Genomic DNA, 12,702 nt, shown 5'->3' on the forward strand with positions numbered 1-12,702 from the left:
TCTTACAGTTGTTAGTTGCAAATCTTTTTCATATGGTTGAGCTCATGCAAAAGCACCGGCGTAAGCTATTGTTTGAGCTGTTGGACAATTTTTGGGGAGGAAAAGTGGAACTGGGAAAGATTTTTATACCAGTTACATATCTTATTTAATTCATGATGCATCCATGTCATGTTTTCAGTGGCGTCTTTACGACAGTTTTTAGTGTTGTCAGTCAGAATCAGTCGATCCAGTCCGTAAACTTAATACGTCAGTCTACGCGTATGTCTATCTCGGATGGGCCTTTAAACGAGTCGGGCCACTACTTGTCATGCCATGAAATACCAATGACCCTTTTGTGTAAGTATTTTGTGCTAGTTTTGTTACCCACATTTTGCTTGTTGTGGAGGGACTTCACCCATCTCTCATCTCCAAACCACCTCCTTAACTACCTCTCATTCCCAACTCTCTCTCTCTCTCTCTCTCTCTCTCTCTCTATATATATATATATATATATATATATATATATAATTTGTGAGAGAAGGATAGTTAAGTTGAATATGGAGGTCTCCCAACTTAGTTTCTTTAAAGTCTAACACAAACTATTTTTTTCTTTCTTTACTACTGGTCTCTTAGAAGCTACATTTTTCACATTAATCCTAGCCATTCTTCTCTACTATTCATCTAGACCTAACACCATTTACCTTGTGGATTTCTCATGTTACTGTCCGTCGAGTTATTTCCGTATACCTTCTTCTTCATTCGTTGAACATTGCGAACAAGTTGGTGTATATTCTAAGGAAAACATTGAATTTCAAACAAAAGTATTCCTTCGTTCCCGTATAGGAAACCAAGCATGTCTTCCTAGTTCTATGACTAACATTCCCCCGGACGGGAGCACTAAATCTTCCATTGAAGAAGTTGAAGATGTTCTTTTCACCATTGTCGAAGATCTTTTCTCAAAACTAACATAACTAACCCAAGAATCATTGATATTCTTATAGTAAATTGTAGTATATTTTGTCCCACACCTTCCATTTCTTCCACGATTGTTAACAAATTTCGACTTCGAAGTAATGTCATGAGTTGTAACCTCTCCGGAATGGGTTGTAGCGCAGGACTTATTTCGGTAAGTTTAGCTAAGGATCTTCTCAAAGTTCATAAGAACTCTTTAGCTTTAATTCCATCTTTAGAAGCCATATCGACGAATGGATATTTGGGTAGAAACAATTCCATGCTTTTAACCAACATTCTTTTTCGAATGGGAGCGGCCGCTATACTTCTATCCAACAGAAAGCAAGACAAGACGGTTTCCAAGTATACACTTCAACACATCGTTCGTACAACCACTGGTTATGGCGATAAAGCATATCGAGCGGTATTTCAAGAAGCCGATGTTGATGGAATAGTAGGAGTTTCATTATCGAAAGAACTAGTAAAAGTTGCAGGTGATGCTCTTAGGGCTAATACTACTCAGATTAGGTCCTCTCATTTTACCTTATTCCAAACAACTTAAGTACACATTTTCATTTATAAGGCGTAAATTTTGGTTATCTGCAAAAGGTAAACCATTGTACATACCGAAATTTAGTAAATGTATCGACCATTTCTGCATACATGCCGGAGGGCGATCTGTCATCGATGCTGTTGTTGAAAGCCTTGGGTTGAGAGAAGAAGACGGGCGAGCCTTCGAAGATGACATTATATCATTTTGGAAATACCTCTTCATCGTCGATATGGTATGAACTTTGTTATATTGAAGATAAGTGGAAAATAAAGAAAGGAGATCAAGTTTGGCTAATCGCCTTCGGAAGTGGATTCAAGTGTAATAGTTGTGTATGGAAATGTATATCGGATATTGATCTAACTGTTAAAAATGCTTGGTCGGATCAAATTCATCGATATCCTCTAAATATACCAGAAGTAAAAGAGATTTAAATTCGAATTAAACTTCGAAAATGTCAAGATATGTCTTAATTACTTCATCCTTGTTCAACAACTATAAATTTTTGTTTTTGTTCTAATTCTTTACATTTCTTGTACTCCCAACTTTCATTTCATAAGATCCATTAGTTTGATTTAGAAACATCAAATATCAACAACAACACTAGTCTTCAGTATTATTGTCCATGGCACTCGCTTACTTGGGCTCTCTCTGGGCTTCTGTCGGGCTTTTACGAGTTACTGTTGGGCTTCCACAACAAAAACAACAGCATTTCGACTATGAGGCCGATTAATCTTACAGTCGAGATTTCGCAGAATTAGCTGGCTTCAGTGGGGCACTCTGCATTTAATCCATTTCACATGTTCAGTATAACTCTAAGTGAAATATGACTCACACAAGAAAGCAAGCAAGAATGAAAGAACATATTGTTTTACCAGAGGAGTTCCTTTAGCAGCTCTTTCTGCTAAGTAGGAACACGGCGTGAAAAATCCACCGTAAATGTTACTCCATTCGTTCAACCTTGAATAGATGTATTTGGATCCGAGTGAGTCGGCCCAGAACATAATCCCTCCCCTGACAACAATAAACCCATTTCTCAATGTCAGAAACGAACTGTTTTTGAAATGGAAGATACAGTTTGTTCGATCTATTATCAGGTATAAGTAAGAGAACCTGTAAGGTGGAAATCCCATTCCCATAACAGCAGCAATGTCAAGATCTGATGCCTTGACAGCAATTCCTTCCGCTAAGACGCGGCATGCCTCATTTACAACAGGGAAGAATATCATTTCCACGATATCTTTTTCAGATAACTTCATTAGCTGCATAATAAATGAATAAGTAAATAACGAACCAGATAGAATATTTGGACTGAGATTATAAGTAATATAGAGCCCACGGGCCCAACTTTCCTCAACTTGCAAGGAAAGGATTACTCGAGACTTGTCTACTTCGCACATTATATGCCCCGAAAATATTCAACAATGCTACTAGCCCCCCTAAACGCCAGGGCTGAAATTACTCGACACTCCTTCACGTAGGGCTAAGGTTACTAAGTCCCAACCCATCCCCGAGACATTAGTTTTGATACCATGTTAGGCCCATTGGGCCTAACTCTCCGTGAAAACCGGCTTGCAAGGAAAGGATTGCCTAAGGCTTATCTACTTTGCAAATTCAAATTCCCAGGCAATGCGGGATAATGCTAATATTCGACTCATCTACTTCTTGGACCATATAAATGTACGGAGTTTCAAAAGCAATCTTTTCAGTCGATGAAAAGAAGACTTTTTGGATAACTATTAAGTACATGTAGGAGATAGAAGTAACACAACAAAAACATCGGTTCGAGTAGTTCAAATCATTAGAAAACAACCGAGAAAATTCATGATGCTATGGTGAGGAATGAGGGTTAAGTTTAGAAAGAAACCTTGGGGTCAACTTTTACTCCAGAAATGCTCCTTGCTTTCTCGATGTATTTCTTGATTTCAGGATCCGGGCTAGCCTTTCGCTTATTGTCATAAACGTAGAAACCCTTCCAAGTGCTTTCCCCTGTAAGAAGTGCCCGAAATATGTAAACCTCAAAAACCTAAACCGTAAACACGTAACAAAGACGAAAGATCGTTAGTACCGGCTCTTTTGTCCTCTTGCATTATTGGTATCAGCATTGACTTGTAGGATCTTTCAGGGAAGTTTAAAACGAACTGGGAACCAGTCGCTATTCCAACAGCAAAACCAACCAGATCGACTAATCTGCACGAAAATAGAAACATAAGTTACAATCTGATGTTTCGTCATTGTAGATAGTATAAGAAACTTTATGATTCTAACTACCTAAATGGGCCCATTGGCATCCCAAATTTAGTAATTGCTCGGTCTATCTGATAAAGATCCGCCCCATGTTCGACTAGCAAGAGGGCTGCTTGTGAATAAGGGAAGAACATCCTATTAACCGCAAATCCTGTACAATTTCCGACCACAATTGGGGTTTTCTTGATCTTTTTTCCTACGTCAAGCAAGTCTATAACTACTTGCGGAGACGTCTTTTCGGTGCGAACAATCTCCAACAATGGCATCACATGAGCCGGGCTGCAAGTTAAGCACAAAATTCTGGTCAAGAACAATATAAGGTTAAAATGTTAATACACATACAGACAACAAGAGAATAGTACCTGAAGAAATGAGCTCCAACAATCCGATCACGGGCCCGTGTCTTCTCACCAATCAGACTCAAATCAATTGTGGAAGTATTGCTTGCAAGTATGCAATGGGGTGGGCAGTATTTTTCAAGATCGGCAAAAATTTGTTGCTTCAATGAGATATTCTCAATAACAGCCTGTTAAGTACATCCCAAGTACCGAAACCACTTATACTTAACTAGACCGACAAAAGAAGCCACTCAAAATTTAAATAAAAGAATGGATTACCAGACCTCTATGACCATGTCGACATCTCTAAAGGATTCATAGTCAAGAACACCTCTCAGAAGAGAGAAAGTTTTATCGAACTTTTCTTGTGTCATATTCCCTTTCCTGATACGACTTTGCAAATTGGCTGGATAAAATGAAATTACCTCTTTAGGTAACATCGAAAATGACGAAATACAAGTAACTTTGAAGACCAAGGACTCACCTTTCACCCTTCCGATCCCAGATTGTAAGAAGTTTTCATTTACTTCTTTAAGGATAACAGGATAGTTGCTAAGAATCAGAGCAGTAGCAATTCCCGAACCCATTAATCCTCCCCCAAGAATAGCAACTTTCTTTATCCTTCTTGGTACCAAGCCTAAGTCAGTGAGACCAGGAACCTGATTGAAACAAGTGCTGCCGCAATTAATATTTTTTTTATTACTAACGGTTTCAGGTACGTAATTCAATTCGACACCATCTCTCAAATTTCAAAAGAGAACTAATAACGAAGACAGTGTTTCCTGTGCAAACCTTAGTGGTTGCACGTTGAGCGAAGAATATGTTGATCAAACTCTTGCACGTATCAGAGTGTACAAGTATATCAAATGCCTCTGTTTCCTGAAAACGCAATTCGATATATAACATGTTTGTATACAGATCATAAACCGAGACGAGAAAAATAAAACATATGTGTATACATATATATACATATGTTATATACCTTCCACACTCCAGCTATAGGGCCAGAAACAATACCCTCCTCGATGACATCGATGCAGATTTGAGGATGTTTGAGGTTTGGAGCTTGTTTTCGAGCTTGAGCTCTTGCAAACTTGAGTATTTCCCGTGCTTCTCCTAACGGCTCTAGCTTGTCAGTTTTGTAGAGACTAGCAACCCAGGGTCTTTTCCGCTCAGCAATTTCAATGGCCCAACGACGAGCTGTGTTCACCAATTCATCTGGTGATGCTATAGCATCAACTAGACCCAGGGCATGAGCTTCTTCCCCCTTCACTGACTTAGACGTCTGTTTCAGAAGAGAGAGAGAGAGAGAGAGACATCAAGTCAGTTCACATCGAGCCAGATTTCAGATCTAGTTTAAAGAAACACTTGCTTCATATTTTTCAGGAAGAGTGACAACAATACCAGAATCATTTCTAGCGCCTTCGAGAGACCTACAAGGCGTGGAAGCCTTTGCGTTCCTGAGACAATACAAATGGGTAGATGAAAACACAACAAAAACGATATTTAGGCCGGCGATTGACTCCGAAGTCCGAACGAAATAAAACCCACCCGTTCCTTCAGAATGATATTTACTAGATAACTATACCTCCAAATCCAGGAAGGATTCCTAGTTGAAGTTCAGGAAGGCCTAGCTGTGCAGTTGAGGTAGAAATACGGGCAGTACATGCCTGATTAAAAGGACAAAATGAAGAAAAGAATAGTTACTAAACGAACAAATTAATAAATACTTTATTGCAGCTAAGTCATTGAAAACATATTAACATACCATGGCAATCTCTAACCCACCACCGAGGGCAAGGCCATCGATAGCAGCAACTGAAGGTTTCTTTGCACCTGAAAACCGTCATAACAAATACACTATCAACCTTCGCTTGACTAAAAAAACTACTAAAGCAGTAAACCCGAAACACATACCTTCTAAAGTGTCAGTGACTATGTCTTTTGATATATAACCAGGCTTTGGCTGCTGAACTACAAAATAAAAAACGGAACTTTAGTCCACAATTGCCCAAAATTTCGGGAGAAATGACAATGTTAGAAGTTAAAAGTGGGTAAACGACAATCATACCTTTTCCTCTTTGAAGTCCACCGAAGGCATTGATATCAAAACCTCCCGAAAATTTCCCTTTTGCACCTGCTCAAATACCTTAATTAACTTCAGTTTTCAAACCTAACTATAAGTCTATACTATCCTTTATTGATATAATAGTCCCATAAGTTTGGGACGGAGTAGAGATTGAGCTATAGACGCAGGCTCAAGATCAGTAAGTTTTGAAGCCTTTTGGATGGGCTTGTAGATCATTCGCGAAGAACAAAACCCCGCACCACTTGGGCTTGGGCTTGGGCCTAGGTGTAAAAAATAGGGACAATGTTGATAGCTGCGGAGGCTTGTGGCGTTAAAGTGGTAACAGCGTCAATGACAACTCGTATCCAAGAGTGGGGTATGTCATAATCGTACATCGCTTGGGACTTGGGAGAGCATCTTGAGCCTAGGGTATAGATGCATGCTCATGCTTAGTAAGTGTCGACGCCTTCTGGATGGGCTCGTGGAGCCTTAGCCAAGAACCTGTTAGGCTTGGGCCCGGGTATCAAAAGCGTTGGCAATACCGTTAATTGCTAAACTTTGGGGCATTACCGAAAATAATTCGACTAGGAAAATCTTAAAACTTACCTGTAAGTACAATTGCTTTAACGTCTTCTCTTCCGATAGCTTGCTCCCATGTCTCCTTTAGGTTGTTCAACACTGGAGAGAGAAAGAGAGGTCAAATTTAAGGGATTTTACTTTACCCCATTTTCTTAAATATCAACTACAATTAAATCATTTTGAATCTCTTGATCAAGATTCAAGCCCTAGAGGTAGAAAATAGTGTAGAAAAAACTAGTGTTTTAAGGGGAATACATATGTGAGCTGAAATTAGCAAAAAATTTGAAATTGAAGATTCCCCTTTTCTCTCTCTAAAGTATCAATCTTGACCCAAACCTTCCTTCCCTAAAGTCCAACCAAAAATTCAATTTCTTTTTCTATCTAATACAACAAAGGTTTCATTTTTAAGGAAGACTAATCCATTACCCTAAAAGAAATGGTACCCATGAAACTCAACAGGTTCAAATTGAAGTTGACATTAAACAAATCAAAGGGTAATGAAGAAAACAACAAAAAAAAAAGGATTGAATACCATCAAAAGAGAGTGAATTAACAGGTGGGTTGATGATAGTGATAATAGCCACCCCATCTGCTCCAACCTCCATGATTGTTCTTCCCTTGCTACCCATTTTCTCTCTCTCTCTCTCTCTCTCTAGAGTCGGTAATAAAAAAACAGACGTGGTGGTGGGTAGTGGTGATTAAATGATGAAGAGACTTAAAACCAGAGAAAAGGCAAAAGAAATTGGGTGTTGGATTTTTATGATGGTCTTTAAAATATTGGGGCAATCTGTTAAGTATACGACACGTTAAGGGATGATTTAGAAGAGAAGAATGAAGAAGATGAGAAAAGGGGTAGTTGATGATGACATGACAAATCGAACTCCCAACTCAAATCAATTTTGGTGATGATTTCCATATAATCCCACTACCCAAAGCTATCCACTATAATTATAGTACTAATCTTAATTAATGATTGGAAACGGATTAATCACACATATTTTTCTTATGGATCGGGGAAAGGCACCCAACCAAATTGCTATTCCTATTGGAAGAGGATATATCAACCTTAGTTAATCGACCCAAACACTAATTGTCACTCGGGTATAAAAGACAAAAATCGATACGTCCGAGCCAACCGAGGACAAGGTTCAGACTCCAACAAGTAGAAAGTAGTGTATCAACAGAAAAATGAAATCAATTACGTATTTGTTGTAATTTTTTGTGTTTTAATTATTGACATGGTTGTTAATTTTAATTATTTTATAAATAGACGTTGAATTAAAGTAACTTTGCTAATACAGAGGTAGGAATGTAGGATAAAATAACGTTTCAAAAATGATTGGAGGACTCCTAGGCATACTCTATAATTGAGTTGTCTAATAAAACAAGAGATATTTTAGTCTTTTTATAGTGTAAAAGATCAAAATATTTCTTGTTTTATTACGGAGAGTATGCCACGGAGTCTCCCTATCACCTTTGATAATGTTTTGTCTTTTCAGGATGAGGAGAACTATTATTTGGCCCAAAATTGAGTACCGAACACAACTCGAATGCTGAGGTGAATGGCTCCTATTGGTTCGAGCATTTTCTATCTACATGTCCTATGACGTCCGAAGCTTTAACAATTGATGATATTGTTACCGCTTTTCGCACTTCACACAGGTACGAGGTTTTGTTCTCAATGAAGGTTCCACGAGTCCCTCAAAAAAGCCTCACCACATTATTAAGTTTGAGAGTATAGCCGTACACATAGCACAACTTATGACACTCTCGTAAGTGATGTAGGACTATCATAATCCCCCCACCATCAGCAAGTCTTTGTCTCTGATACCATTCGTGACATCCGAAACCTTAGCAGTTGTTGTAATTGTATCTGCTTATACCACTCTAGCTCCAAGGCACGAGAGTGTCCGGAGCCTGAGCTATAAGTGTGCTCAAGCTTCGTAAGTGGTTGTCCTTTGGAGGAGGCTAGTGGAGTCTTCGCATAAAACAAAATCATACACCCGTGTAAAGTGCGAAGATCAGATGTAATATCGCGTCAATATAAGCCGACCACATCAACTTTTGGGTTGGGTCCTCATTTTTCGAGCCAAATAGCAGCTTTGCTTAAGCGCGCACACATCCATGTACCATGTGGTAGAAAAATACATGAATCTCGAAAGTTGTTTCGGAAATTTTCTCTCCCTCTCGGACGCTGTGGACTTGCCGCTAATACTCTGACATCCGCCGACTGGGCTCTCATTTCATGCCCATTTTGGACGGTTAGCCCAATCCCCCTAAGGTAATATCCAGCAAAATCATTCATTTACCTTCTTCACCCACAGACTCGTCTAAACCAGGCAGAAACCCACCACTTCCATCTAGACTGAGAGAGAGAGAAGAGAGAAAGTAGAGAGAGAGAGAGAAAATGGCGGAGGAGATTAAGAGGAGTGGCGGCGGAGCTCCGTTTGCTAAATCCCCGATCGATCAGAGAAAATCTTTAACAGCAGTAGCACCACCACCACAACCACTACCAGTAGCAGCGAAGAAAGTGATCATCAAGAGTGCTGACATGAAGGAAGATGTACAGAAAGAAGCCATTGATTGTGCTCTATCTGTCAGTTCCCCCTCTCTCTCTCTTTCTAAATAATTTAGGGTTTTGATTTATTGAATCTAATCTGAAAGTTATGAACTTTTTAGGCAATTGAGAAACATGGAGTGGAAAAAGATATAGCTGAGTATATCAAGAAAGAATTTGATAAGAAACATGGACCTACTTGGCACTGTATTGTTGGCCGGAATTTTGGTAACCCTAATCTCTCTCTCTCTCTCTAGATTTGTTTATGTAGTTTGATTTTTAGGTTAAATTGAGTTAACCTAGTTCTGGGTTATGTATATTTTGATCTGTAATTACATAATTAGTGATGATAGTTTGTGGGTAGTAAAAGGATTAGCCATCTTAGTTCCCAAAATGCTTTATAGCAACTAGGGTTTGTAATTTATTCCCAACACAGATCTTTTTGAGTTTGGGTGAAATGGTCTGATCTATGATATAGCAATGTATGTCTAGTATATTTGGGAACCTAGGGTTACTTAGTTAGGTTAAGATAATGTCTTGATGAGGATTTCTTCAACTTTGTTTGGAATTGTGGGACATACTGAAGGAATGAAATTTCGGTAGGCATGGAAATGGAAATATTTCGGTCATTTGGACAGAAACATTTTGAAATTTAATTGCTTGATACTGATGTGTTTTTCCCTTGCTTGGTAGGTCATTTAGCAACCATTTTAGGTTATTGCCCCACTATGTGGGTTCCTTGAACATTACTTTGCTCTTTGAGCATCATCGATTGGTCAACGTTTATGTGCATATCTATTCAATTTCACCATTTTGAACTTGAATATATATATAAGTGAATCGACGAAACAATTCAGTTTAACTAGCAATACCCATTTAATTGTATATCCTCTTGTTTATTTTTGGTCTTCCATTAATCTTTCTAGTTATAATTCCATGAGCATCTGTTATAGCATATGCATCGTTTTTGTAGCGGCGGTGGATGTTGCTTAATTGTTAACATAATCTCAACTATTACCTTGGTATGAAATAATCAAGACTCATGTAACATAGGTAGCTGCAATAACTGGCTCTCAGCTGATCGAAAATCCGCTTCAATATCAGTCACGTCGTCCTTGATTTAGGCACCATCTAAGCCCATTAGCCTATTTCCACATGGTACATGGTTGGTATTTGGCATAGGCCTGCCTCACCTCAGGCCTTTTCACCTACCCAGTCTAATTTCAAAGACTCATACCCACCCAAAAGGCCTAGCAAATACGTAAGACAAGGTGTTATCTTCTAACTTAGGTCTCGAAAGTATTCCTGAGCAGTATGGGGTTAAGTTCTTTACACATGAAACCTCAGGAATGTCTGAAAGACTTGTAAACGTCCACAAAGACGCCATCCTATATTCACATCCTCAAATGATAACCCTAACTCGTCAAAATCTGCGAAGGATTATGTTAACTTTGAATACATTTGTGGAACTAAAAGAGGGTTAGCAGCGAAACTATATTTTGGTTATCGAGTGTCATATGCTTTTGCTTTCATTTTACAGGTTCATATGTGACACACGAGACACATCATTTTGTGTACTTCTACTTGGATCAAAAAGCAATCTTATTATTCAAGTCTGGCTAATGGAGATGACACAACAGCATTGGTGATGATGATGATGACAACGACAAATTTAGGACCGATGCTTTTTTTTTGCTGTCTAATGTATGTATTGTGCTTAAACCTTTAGTTTATATGTATATTTTCTATCTCATTCCTTATTTGAATGTCGACCAAGTGCTTGACTTCTTATTTGTGATTGGTCAAATATGTTTTTTGTACGAAACCTAAAAACAGGTGTATTTTCAACTGTCAAATTAAGGTGTTAGTGTCATGTCGTTGTTACATTTATATTGTTCTGGTCTTTCGTGTGTCTGTGCCTAGGAATCTATTATGTGATGAAGGGCCTGAGAGCCCATGGATGCCCATTGCCTAGTTGGGTTATACCCAGACCAAGACCTGAGTGGGCTGGACGCGGGCAGGATCCGGATCCCCACACTACCGGCAGCGTGTTACATGATGAAAATCATTGTACCATTGTTCGTTTTTTTTTTTTTTACAAAATGTACCATTGTTGGTTGTGGAGAAGGTTTCACCAATCGAAATCCGTAGTTTCGCCATGAAACTTCCACTTCTAAGATCGAGCTCTCCCTCTCAACAAAAAAAAAAGATCGAGCTTTCCTATCTGGACATTCAAAAAGCAGCATTTTGCAGAAAAATTGTGTGCTATAACCTTTCAATTTTTAAGAAAAAAATGTTGCGGTCTCCGAATCACACGAAATTTTGACCGTTCATGTAAAATGACATTTTGGTGAATTCTATAGCCAACCATGACTTTTCAAAAGAAAGCAATAAGTTCGCCATTGAATTTTTTACTTTTATGTCTGAATTCTAATATTTAGACAATCAAGATCTATAACTTCATAATGGAATTTTACTTCCAGATGTGAAATTTATTGTTTAGACATTTAAAATCGCATAATGAAAAAAATCTGTGCTATAATCTTTCAACTTAAAAAGAAAGTTTGTCGACCTCGGAATAATCACGGGTAGTTTAGACTGTTCTTCAACAGACCGGAACTCTGGCGAAGGGAAACCCCTTCGCCAGAGTTTCTAGAGAGAAAGAGAGAGTGAAAAAACTTTTTTTTCACGGTCGCCGGCCGGAAAATTTTCCGGCCGGCGACCTATTCGGAGAAGACAAAGAGGTGAGGTGGAGAGAGAGTGAGGTGAGGTGGAGTGTTTTTTTTATTTCTCCTTAAAATTTATTTCTCCGGAAAATTTCTAAAATTCTACATATTCCCTTTAAAATTTCACACCCCGGAAACTATTTAGCTTTCCCCAAAGCGCTGGCCTAAAAAATATATCGTATATACATGACAAATTTACCAAAAATAAATTACAAACTACTCAAAAAAATTTCGGATAAACACTATCAACTTACCTAAAAACTTATGGGATATAAATTCCGAACTTAGAAAATTTATGTGATATAAATTACATACTTACCCAAATATTGAAATTTACGGATAAACACTATCATCTGTACGGGTCGTGCTAGGTCGGACCACCCTAAAGAGGCTGCATCCAGGCCGACCTGAACCGAGAAGCAACAATAGTTTTGACATCCAAAATGCATTTTGAAAAATTCAAGTGCTATAGGTATATATAGCTTATGAATTTTAATGAAATTTTGTTTGTTTCGGAATCACACGGGAATTCGGATGGTTGGTCTAAAATGACTATCCGATCATGACCCATATCTTCTGCACAAAGTTTCACTTCTAAAGCTGAAATCCACTGCATTTTGATGAAACTTCACATGCTATGGCCTGTGATTTTGAAGGACTTTTCGCCGAACCACATGAAAGTCAGACAATTCATGTAAAACGACTTT

General features: G+C 38.4%; 3 protein-coding genes across 3 annotated transcripts; 2 read left to right on the plus strand and 1 right to left on the minus strand.

Moving 5' to 3' along the window:
* The first annotated feature begins 32 nt into the window (after positions 1–32).
* On the plus strand, positions 33–1,926 carry LOC147535928 (3-ketoacyl-CoA synthase 7-like). The gene is given in 5 exon segments (XM_086640054.1): positions 33–60; positions 613–939; positions 942–1,444; positions 1,446–1,655; positions 1,657–1,926. Coding segments are annotated over 5 exon segments (1,326 nt in total). The 3' UTR covers positions 1,915–1,926.
* Positions 1,922–7,912, minus strand: MFP2 (multifunctional protein 2). The gene is made up of 18 exons (XM_086641092.1): positions 7,245–7,912; positions 6,740–6,811; positions 6,137–6,202; positions 5,983–6,039; positions 5,834–5,901; positions 5,654–5,735; positions 5,470–5,525; positions 5,048–5,350; positions 4,858–4,944; positions 4,550–4,724; positions 4,350–4,471; positions 4,090–4,253; positions 3,752–4,006; positions 3,549–3,670; positions 3,348–3,469; positions 2,594–2,742; positions 2,356–2,494; positions 1,922–2,260 (listed from the first exon to the last, which is right to left on the minus strand). Exons 1-18 carry the CDS (start codon positions 7,339–7,341, stop codon positions 2,216–2,218), a joined length of 2,181 nt encoding a protein of 726 aa, XP_086497218.1. The 5' UTR covers positions 7,342–7,912; the 3' UTR covers positions 1,922–2,215.
* Positions 7,913–8,959: 1,047 nt separating this feature from the next.
* Positions 8,960–11,142, plus strand: LOC147535930 (uncharacterized). The gene is made up of 3 exons (XM_086641094.1): positions 8,960–9,308; positions 9,392–9,497; positions 10,810–11,142. The coding sequence occupies exons 1-3, from the start codon at positions 9,120–9,122 to the stop codon at positions 10,890–10,892; spliced, it is 378 nt and encodes a 125-aa protein (XP_086497220.1). The 5' UTR covers positions 8,960–9,119; the 3' UTR covers positions 10,893–11,142.
* The last annotated feature ends 1,560 nt before the right edge of the window (positions 11,143–12,702 follow it).

Source organism: Eschscholzia californica, unplaced genomic scaffold, assembly GCF_041429995.1.
Source record: "Eschscholzia californica isolate CP2 unplaced genomic scaffold, dmEscCali1.0.p SCAF_5, whole genome shotgun sequence".
Lineage (NCBI taxonomy): Eukaryota > Viridiplantae > Streptophyta > Magnoliopsida > Ranunculales > Papaveraceae > Eschscholzia > Eschscholzia californica.

Excerpts from the sequence above, each read along its gene's own strand:
- MFP2 (XM_086641092.1), bottom strand. The coding sequence starts at position 7,341 with ATGGGTAGCAAGGGAAGAACAATCATGGAGGTTGGAGCAGATGGGGTG. Across the intron at positions 5,736-5,833 it reads GTGGGTTAGAGATTGCCATG|GCATGTACTGCCCGTATTTC; the intron begins GTATGTTAATAT and ends CCTTTTAATCAG. Across the intron at positions 3,671-3,751 it reads ATGCCAATGGGCCCATTTAG|ATTAGTCGATCTGGTTGGTT; the intron begins GTAGTTAGAATC and ends ATTTTCGTGCAG.
- LOC147535930 (XM_086641094.1), top strand. The coding sequence starts at position 9,120 with ATGGCGGAGGAGATTAAGAGGAGTGGCGGCGGAGCTCCGTTTGCTAAA. Across the intron at positions 9,309-9,391 it reads CCATTGATTGTGCTCTATCT|GCAATTGAGAAACATGGAGT; the intron begins GTCAGTTCCCCC and ends TGAACTTTTTAG. Across the intron at positions 9,498-10,809 it reads TATTGTTGGCCGGAATTTTG|GTTCATATGTGACACACGAG; the intron begins GTAACCCTAATC and ends TTCATTTTACAG.